At 36.5% G+C, this 9901-nt stretch overlaps 1 protein-coding gene across 1 annotated transcript; it reads left to right on the top strand.

Moving 5' to 3' along the window:
- The first annotated feature begins 3162 nt into the window (after positions 1 to 3162).
- On the top strand, positions 3163 to 9444 carry LOC106314519. Its single transcript, XM_013752381.1, has 3 exons — positions 3163 to 3353; positions 8210 to 8511; positions 9399 to 9444. Exons 1-3 carry the CDS (start codon positions 3163 to 3165, stop codon positions 9404 to 9406), a joined length of 501 nt encoding a protein of 166 aa, XP_013607835.1. The 3' UTR covers positions 9407 to 9444.
- Positions 9445 to 9901: the final 457 nt, after the last annotated feature.

Below are 9901 nucleotides of genomic sequence, written 5' to 3'. Positions count from 1 at the left end.
GACCTTACGTTACTCACCCAACTCTCGTTGTCCTTTTTGCAGGAAACCGGGTTGTAGAGGATTGGACGCGTAGGCCACCGGAGTAGATTTGCAGTGCATTTGGCTACGGTTTGATTCTTAAAACATTTTATGTTTCCGTTGCGTTTTATTTGGATTTGGGATCCCTAAAATATTTAAATGTTCTTAAAAGACATAGAATTGAATTTAAAAATCAACGGTGCCAATATGATATTGGTTTAGTCCGAACCAACACAACGTTAGGTCTTGGTACGGGTTGAGAAGTCTTAGGCCTCGATCTAACGGAACCGTTAACTTCGGGTGTAGGTTGCAAATCCTTAAGCCTTGAGTTAGCGGGACGTGTTAGTGGACGAACTGGTCTAGGTCGTAGAGTAAATTTTATGACTCTGGCCGGATCGTCCCTAACTCGTCACGTAGCGCTTCCGGACCATGGTGTTGGGTTGGACGGTCAGTCATGTTCTTGTTTGATTGTTGGCCGGTGGGTTGACCTATGCCTAGGACTTTTCGGGGGTGTTACTGGAACCCAATAGGCAAAAATTTGTATCGAGCTTTAGTCAATGGTGATTGGTTGCAACTGTTCCCCAACTCCCACGCTTATTCTGATGCAGGAGGAGTTTCAGACCATGCCCGATGCCTGATTAAACTATCTGGAGTTCAGGATGAATCGCGGAAACCGTCGGTATTTAAACTTCTTGGCAGACGATGAGGGGTTCATTCCGGCTATCCAGGAGTCTTGGTCGTTTATATCATTCCCGTGCAGCTCTCTCAGATTTTCATAGGAAACTTAAACTGCCTAAGCCGATCCTCAGAGCTCTCAACCGTTCGCATTACAGAGACATTTCCAATCGAACAAAGCTTGCATTTGAGGAGTTATGTGCATGTCAGAACAAAGTGTTGACTGTTCCTAGTTCTGAGAATTTTGCGCAGGCGGCTGCTGCCTCTGATAAATGGAATAAACTGGCTCGTATTGAGGAGAAGTTTTATAGACAAAAGTCGTGTATCCATTGGTTGCAAGCGGGTGACTTGAATACTTGCTTTTTCCATAAATCTGTTCAGATCAGAGCCCCTCGTAATTTGATTCGTAGGTTGGTAACAGAGCAAGGGGAAGTTCTTACTAATCCAGCAGATATTAAAAGGGAAGCAGTTGATCACTTTCAACGGTTCTTGCAGACCCAGGAGCAAACAGAGAAGATTTCTGTTGCTTCCCTCCAGGATCTTCTCAGTTTTAGATGCTCTCCTGTTGCTTCAGCCTCTCTGGTTTCCCCGGTCACTGCACATGAAATCTATGAGGCACTCAGTGTTGGGCCCATACGGATTTACTAAAGAGTTTTACGTGGCTGCTTGGAAAGTTATAGTCATCACTGCGATTAAGTCCTTCTTCCTATTTGGATTCCTGCCATCGGGCATTAATGCAACGATACTCTCTCTCATCCTGAAGATTGAGAATGCTGAGAAAATAAAAGATTTCCGTCCCATTGCATGTTGCAATCTCCGGTATAAGGTGATTTCTAAGGTGCTAGCGGATAGGCTGAGGATCATCTTCCTGGATGCCATTGAACCAAACCAGAGCGCTTTCATCACCGGCAGACTTTTACTGGAAAATGTGTTATTAGCTTCAGAGTTGGTTAACGGCTATCACAAGTCTACCATTACCCAGATAACTAAAATCAAGTTTGACATCTCAAAGGCCTTTGACACTGTCAAATGGTCCTTCACATCTTCGGTGTTGAGAGCAATGGGACTGCAGCTTCAATTTGTTCAATGGATTCGTCTCTGCATATCTACTGCAGCGTTCTCCGTCTCAGTTAATGGTAATTTGGAAGGCTTCTTTACTAGTGCAAGAGGTATTAGACAGGGGTGCTCGCTGTCCCCATATCTCTATGTCATTCTTAGTAATGTACTGTCTAAGCTTCTCAACAAGGCAGCAGAGGTAGGGGGGTTTCAATATCATCCTCAATGTCAGGGAGTTAAGCTCACGCATCTGAGCTTTGCAGATGACATAGTGGTCTTTACTGATGGTACAATATCTTCTCTCAAAGGGATTATGGGGGTGACGAAGGAATTTGCGAAAATGTCTGGTTTGCATATTAATGCAACAAAGTCTACCATCTTTGCAGCAGGACCCGACTTGGAGTCTCTCCTAGAGGAAGCTACAACTCAGGGAATCAGCACTGGCACACTCCCAATCCGTTACCTGGGGCTGCCGTTGACAACTAAGTCTTTAACAACGCTAGACTACGAGCCTTTGATAGACAAGGTGCGTCATCAAATGCTATCCTGGTCCAACCGAAGCTTATCTTTTGCAGGCGTCTTTAGCTTATTAACTCTGTTGTTATGAGTTCTATCAATTTTTGGAGCTCAGCATTTATCTTGCCGGCGAAATGTCTTGATACAGTTGAAAGTATGTGCTGCGCCTTCCGTTGGTCTGGATCTCCCAACCAAACGCATAAGGCTAAGGTAAGCTGGGTAGAGCTTTGTTATCCAAAAGATGAGGGAGGTTTGGGTGTTAGGAGGTTGAGGGATTCATCTAAAGTATCCGCTTTAAAGCTTATCTGGCGCCTCTTTACTCAGCATACGTCATTGTGGGTCTGCTGGGTTAAGTTCTATCTGCTCAAGGGAAGCTCTTTTTGGGATGTTAGAGATACACAAAAAGGTTCTTGGATGTGGAGGAAGCTCCTCAAACTACGGGCTGTTGCCTATGATTTTCTCAGGTTCGAGGTAGGAGATGGGAGATCAACCTATTTTTGGTTTGATAATTGGTTGAATAGGGGGAGACTGATTGATGTCACAGGCGCTTCTGGTACTACTTACATTGGTCTGCCTCGTCGAGCCACTGTCAGCGATGCTGTTAAACAGAACGAATGGGCAATTCGTGGTCAGAGAAGTCGCCATTATCATGAACTTTACGATGCTATCACTGCTGTTCCAGTCCCTGAACCTCAGCACGGGAGAGACACGGTCTTATGGAGAGAAGGTGATGATGACTATAAGGCTACCTTTTCAACTACAAAGACTTGGGAGCAGATTCGCTTGCGGAAGGAAACAATGAGATGAAGTTAAGTAGTGTGGTTCACACAAGGGGTGCCTCGATTTTCTTTCATCACATGGCTTGCAGTCAAGAATAGATTATCTACAGGAGACAGGATGCGCTCATGGGGAATGATCCAAGGTTGTATGTTGTGGGGAGAAGTTGATGAGACAAGGGATCACTTGTTCTTCACATGTCCATATTCCTTTACGATCTCGCATGAGTTGGCAAACCGCATTATTGGTTCTCACCTGGATCCGGATTGGAAGATCACGCTAGAGCGCATGGAGGAGCTACAGGGCGGAACGTTGGACACTATTCTAATCAAAATGCTGTTTCAAACGACTAAATATCACCTCTGGAGAGAACGGAATGCAAGGAGGCACCACACTAGTTGGATGACTTCAGACGCTATGTGTAAGATAATAGATAAAGCGATGCGGAACTGAATCTCATCCCTTAAGTATCGAGCAGGGCATAAGCTGGAAGGGTTGTTTTTCCACACTGTGTAGTCTTGATTCTCTTTTTTACATTCTTTTCTCTTATAGATTACACATAGCATAGCTTATTAGTCCATGACAGCCTTATTATTCTTTTGTAAATGCTCTTTCCCATAAAGGATGGATAAATTTGAAATTTCATCAAAAAAAAAAGCCGAAGTACTTTTTGGTACTGTTTGGAAACATGAATATCAGTATAAATGAGAATTGTTTGGAAACATGGATAACATTATAAAAAAAGAAATATAGTGTCATTTTAGTAATTTCAATAATATAATTACATTAATTGTCTTTCCATATTTCACTCAGATTAACAATTTCATTAATTATATTATCTTAACAATACACCATATCATTAATTATATTACCATAATAAAATAATACGATTTTTATTTATTAGTTAATCAACATTAACTTTTTACCAATTATAAAAACAAAAATGTAAAATAACTGGGTTTTGCATATGGTTAAACATTCGGCTTAGTTTGTTTTTATGAATAAAATAATAACTTAAATCAAAATAATAAAAATGTATTACATTTATTGTCATTTAGTTTTTTCACTCCATATAATTATTTTACTAAATAAAAAGCTCTTTCTATTTTACTTAATTTAGCCAAACACATAGAAATCGTCCTTTTATTAGTTTATAAAATCAGTTAGGCATGAACATTGGTTATCCATTTAGGTACGGGCTGTTCTTTTCGGGTATCGTTTTTTGAAATTAGGCTCCGCTTGAATATCATAAATTTATGTCGGAGTTTTGAGTTGGGTCCTTCTAGGTCTGGATGAGTTCGGTTATGATGTATAGAAACCTAAAAATATATAAATAACGCATGTATCTGAAACGGGTTCGGATATTTGTACCAAAAATAACTATATTACCTGCTTAAGTTAGGTCTTTTGAATACAACTAGTTATATTAGGACACATCTAAACTATATAACACTAATTATGAAAAAAATATCAATGTATAAAATTGTAAGAACCAATACCCGCGCATCCGCGTGGGTCAAAATCTAGTCTATATTATTAAAACTTAAGTACTTTTTGGTACTGTTTGAAAACATGGATATCAGTATAAATGAGAATTGTTTGGAAACATGAATAACAGTATAAAGAAGAATATAATGTCCTTTTAGTAATTTTATTAATATAATTACATTAATTGTCTTTCCATATTTCACTCAGTTTAAGAATTTCATTAACTATATTATCTTAACATTACATCGCATCATTAATTATATTAATATAATAATAATAGAGCTGTTTTTTATTTATTAGTTATTCAACATTAATTTTGTGCCAATTACAAAATCAAAAATGTAAAATAACTGGATTTTGCATATGTTTAAGCGTTCAGTTTAGTTTGTTTTACTAAAACTTTTTTTTATTTTAGTTTCAATCAGTGGAAAATTACTTAGCAAAAAAACATAATTCAAAGACATGTTTTGAGAATAAAATAATAACTTAAATCAAAATAATAAAAATATATTACATTTATTGTCACTTAATTTTTCATTGCATATAATTATTTTACTAAATAAAAAAAACTCTTTCTACTTCACTTAATTTAGCCAAACACATAGAAATAGTCATTTTTATTAGTTTATAAAATCAGTTAAGCATGAACATTGGTTATCCTTTTAGGTACATGTTGTTCCTTTCGGGTATCATTTTTTATGTTTTAAAATTAAGCCCCACTTGAATATTATAAATTTATTTGTGAGTTTTGAGCTGGGTCCTTCTTGATCTGGATGAGTTCGATTCTAATGTATTGGAAGCTAAAAATATCTAAATAACAAATGTATCTGAAACAGGTTTAGATATTTTTTCCAAAAATAACCATATAACTTGATTTGGTCCAAGTCTTTTGAATAAAATTAGCTATATTACGACACATTTAAAATATATAACACTAATTATGAAAAACAAATATTAATATATGAAAATGTAAGAACCAATACCCGCGCGGGTGCGCAAATCTCTAGTATTCTATTATACTTAAGCATCCAGATAATTCTTTTACAAAAAAAGGTTTTATTTAAAAAATAGAACTGGCAAGCAAATTTATTCATCTTAAACGCCTATCAATTTATAAAACCAATACCATATTTAAGAAATAGATGCTTGATTTTTTTAACACAGAAATATAAGCTTGATATCTTTGATTTTAGAATATGGAAAGAAAATATTGTATATTTACCAATATGTAAACAACTAATTCAAATTTTTTTAACGTTTGATTAATTATGATATTACAACGGTGAAATATATTACATAGAGGATTCTACAGCCGATAATTCTACCACCACATGAAAATACACGTCTGACTGCACCAATCCGAGCCGTCCTATGAGATCCATGTTCAATGGTACGCCCTGCACCATGCTAAAGATATGCTTTAACTTTTTTTTCCATAATCTGCATAATTTGCATTTTCTGAGGTTTGAACCCCAGATATCCTGGTGTAGAAAAATTAATGAACTCTTAGTAAAACCATTGGACTAAGGACAATTCCACATAATATTAATTAGATGATTTATGAAATAAATATTTAAGATAATATATATGATTCTTGACAGATTTTTAAAACCCGACCCAGACAATGAACCAGATAACTTCTCGGGTCACCGGAGGGTTTTTGAGTCGACCACGGGTTAATAAATAAATAATTTTATTATATTATATATTAGGTATAAAAATATAATAGATATTTTATGTTTTAAAAACACTTAACTTTACTTTCTTTATTTTATTTTCATTTTCATTTGACAAACAAAATATCGAAAAATGGTTAAGACTATTTAACAATTTTTGTAATAAGTTATGAGTTATGACATCTAATAAAAAATATCAACATTTAAAACACATAAATATTTAAATGTCTAATGTGAATAATAAAATTAAACTTTACTCCAAAATAAACCAAAAGTAAAACATCATCGTAAAAATTGTTGCTAACAAAAATAAACTAAACCAAATTAAATAGACTAATCTTGGTTTCTCTAACATCGTTCACTTCATTTTCTTGAGGTGAAATAGAAAATATTCAGCAAAATCTAAAAATCACAAATAAAATAATATAATCGGTATCATATATGATTAAAAATTCAGAAAGTTCAAACAAAATTTTATAAATTTGAAAACCTAAGTCTTAATTAGAAATTTAGAATACAAAGTTACAAACAGAATTTAAAAGATAATTAAAAAACTAAAAAAACAACTAAAAGTTATTTACTGGTTCAACCGGTCACTGGATTCCGGGTTTTAATAGATTTTTATGAGTTTTAATGGATTTTTAAATATTGGTTATTTCTCAAAACTCAAACCGGATTTATTTCGGATCGCCGGATTTGCCAGTTCAACCGCGGGTCATGGTTGGGTTTCAAAACACTGATTCTTATATTAAAATCTGGATGAAAATAGCAAATTGGTAGATAAAGGGTACTTCCCATTTTGTAATATCATTATCATGTATAATTTGCAAGCATTTATTGAGATGAGATAAATATATGGTAAGAGAAAGACATGAGGAGATGAGTATGAGGAAAAGGCCGTACATGGCGTAGTAATACTAGTTACCTGAGTAACTTCCAAGGGTTTAACCAAAGTTACCCTAGTTATCCTAGTACATTAGTTATACTAGTTACCCGAGTAACTTTGGATGAAGAAGAGAAGCCTTATTCCCTTTGCTAAGGCATCAGACCGTTGCAAGGGAAGAGGAGGCACCGTTGAAAGGGAATAGGGGGCATGTGTGACATGCTGGAGAAGAGCTGGATAAAGCAAAATGAGCTTTATGCACAAGGAAGAAGCTCATTGGATGGTTTGAATTAAAGCAAACCCTATCTCTTGTAATAGTGCCTCTTTATGAAACTCTTATCCTAGTGTTGTCTCCTCATATATATTGTAAACTCTGATCAGATTAATAATTAAGAAGTTTGAGATTATCTCTCTAGACTCTCTCTCTTGTTCATGATGATTTTTAAATACTGTTAAACATGATTACTACCTAATCTCTCTACAAATCTCCCATTAATCTTCTCTAATCTTCCTTTAATCTCTCAATACCTACTATATTCTTTAAAATCATATGGTATCAGAGCCAGGTTGGCTTTGGTATTGAGAAACCTCGTTCCATTTCTTTCTTTCTCTAGCTCTTGAGTTCTCGTGTTCTTGCTCTTGTGTTCTTGCTCTTGTGTTCTTGAGTGTTCCGNNNNCATGGGCTGATGTCGTATCGACGTTTCGGAAGAGCTCGGTCGCTACGTAGCGACCAAACTTTGGTTCGAGCTCGGTCGCTACGTAACGACCGAGCGGAATGGACGCTCGGTCGCTACGTAGCGACCGAGTGGAACGGACGCTCGGTCGCTACGTAGCTACCGAGTGGAACGGACGCTCCGAGCTTGGCTCGAGCACGGTCGCTACGTAGCGACCGAGCGGAACACGCATTTGGTCATTGCGTAGCGACCTTTTTCGAGCCCCTGTCCGATCGTGTTTCCTCCGCAAAGCTTTTCGTAAGAAAGAATCTATTTCGAAAAGGTATTCGTCGAAGAAAGTTCTCATTTTCTTCTTCGGACGGTTTGAATGTTAACTCCGTCGTAACCGTTTTTGATCCCAACAAAGGAATACAAGCAGACAAGGCTGCATACAGAGGCTCATGAAGGAAGTATGAAAAGTATGAGGGAAGCTGTGAGCATTGCAAGAGGACCGGTCACAAGAAGAGTGAGTGTTGGATCCTACATCCTCACCTCAGGCCACGTGGGTCCAACAGGGATAGGGAAGCAAAGGCTCATCTTTCTGCTGAAGCAAATGGTGCTGGTTCATCCGGAGCTAACTCAGGCGCTAAGGTGGGTGAAAGTGAAGGTAGAGCCTTGGCATCTCATCAACTAATTGGAAAGGGTATGGATCAGGAGGTATTCAAGAGAGCTGACCTTGAAGCCTTCTTCAAAGCTCTTAAGGAGTCTGGTAACACTCTCGGAAACACCCTTGGATACTCATATGCTGCTCATACATTGCCTAGTACTACTGATAAGTTACTAGACATTTTTAAAAGCTCTTATACTGCTGCTAGTAATCCTAGTAATACTGATAAGTTACTAGACATTTTTAAAAGCTCTTATACTGCTGCTAGTAATCCTAGTAATACTGATAAGTTACTAGACATTTTTAAAAGCTCTTATACTGCTGCTAGTAATCCTAGTAATACTGATAAGTTACTAGACATTTTTAAAAGCTCTTATACTGCTGCTAGTAATCCTAGTAATACTGATAAGTTACTAGACATTTTTAAAAGCTCTTATACTGCTGCTAGTAATCCTAGTAATACTGATAAGTTACTAGACATTTTTAAAAGCTCTTATACTGCTGCTAGTAATCCTAGTAATACTGATAAGTTACTAGACATTTTTAAAAGCTCTTATACTGCTGCTAGTAATCCTAGTAATACTGATAAGTTGCTAGACATGTTTAAAAGCGCTTACACTGCTACTAGTGAGCCGAGTATAACTAGTAAGATGTTAGGATTACTAGAAAACCTGATTAAACAAAATGAACCATCAAGGACTTAGATTACTAGAAACATGCATAAACCTTTGATCATTGATTCTGGTGCATCTCATCATATGATTAGTGATAATAACCAGATTAAAGACATAGAACCAGCTTATGGACATGTTATGATTGCTAATGGAGATAGAATTCCTATTAGAGGAATTGGTAAACTGAAACTGTTTGATAAGGACTCTAAAGCATTTTTCATGCCTGAGTTTACTTCTAATCTTTTATCTGTCAAAACATGCACCACTGATCTTCAATGCAATGTTATTTTTAGTCGTGATGATGTTAAGTTTCAGGATATTAAGAGCAGTAAGTTGATTGGGCAAGGAGCAACCAAAGGAGACCTTTATATGCTTGAAGATCTTAGTCCCATCTCTAGTTCTTGCTTCTTATTTAGTTATGTTTCTTCCTTAAGTAAAGATGCATTGTGGCATGCTAGATTTGGACATCCACATGTTAGGGCTTTAAGCATTATGTTACCAGGTGTCATGTTTAAAAATAATGATTGTGAGGCATGTATTTTGGACAAACATTGTAGGACTGTGTTTCAAAGATCATCCACTATTTATGAGAATTGCTTTGATTTGATTCACTCTGATGTTTGGACTGCGTCATGTTTATCTAGGGATGATTATAAGTATTATGTCATATTCATTGATGAAAAATCCAAATACACCTGGTTAACACTCATTAATACAAAAGATAGGGTTCTTGATGAATTTAAAAATTTTCAAAGCTATGTTACTAACCATTCATGCCAAGATTAAGATTTTCAGGTCAGATAATGGTGGGGAATACA

Source organism: Brassica oleracea, chromosome C9 (genome assembly GCF_000695525.1).
Source record: "Brassica oleracea var. oleracea cultivar TO1000 chromosome C9, BOL, whole genome shotgun sequence".
NCBI lineage: Eukaryota > Viridiplantae > Streptophyta > Magnoliopsida > Brassicales > Brassicaceae > Brassica > Brassica oleracea.
The sequence above is the reverse complement of the archived record's forward strand: the minus strand, read 5'-3'. Positions and strand labels throughout refer to the sequence as shown.

Bases quoted from the DNA above. Each gene is read 5' to 3' on its own strand.
- LOC106314519 (XM_013752381.1), top strand. From the start codon at position 3,163: ATGCGCTCATGGGGAATGATCCAAGGTTGTATGTTGTGGGGAGAAGTT. The intron at 3,354-8,209 runs GTTGGACACTAT...AGGCTCATGAAG, and splicing joins GAGGAGCTACAGGGCGGAAC to GAAGTATGAAAAGTATGAGG.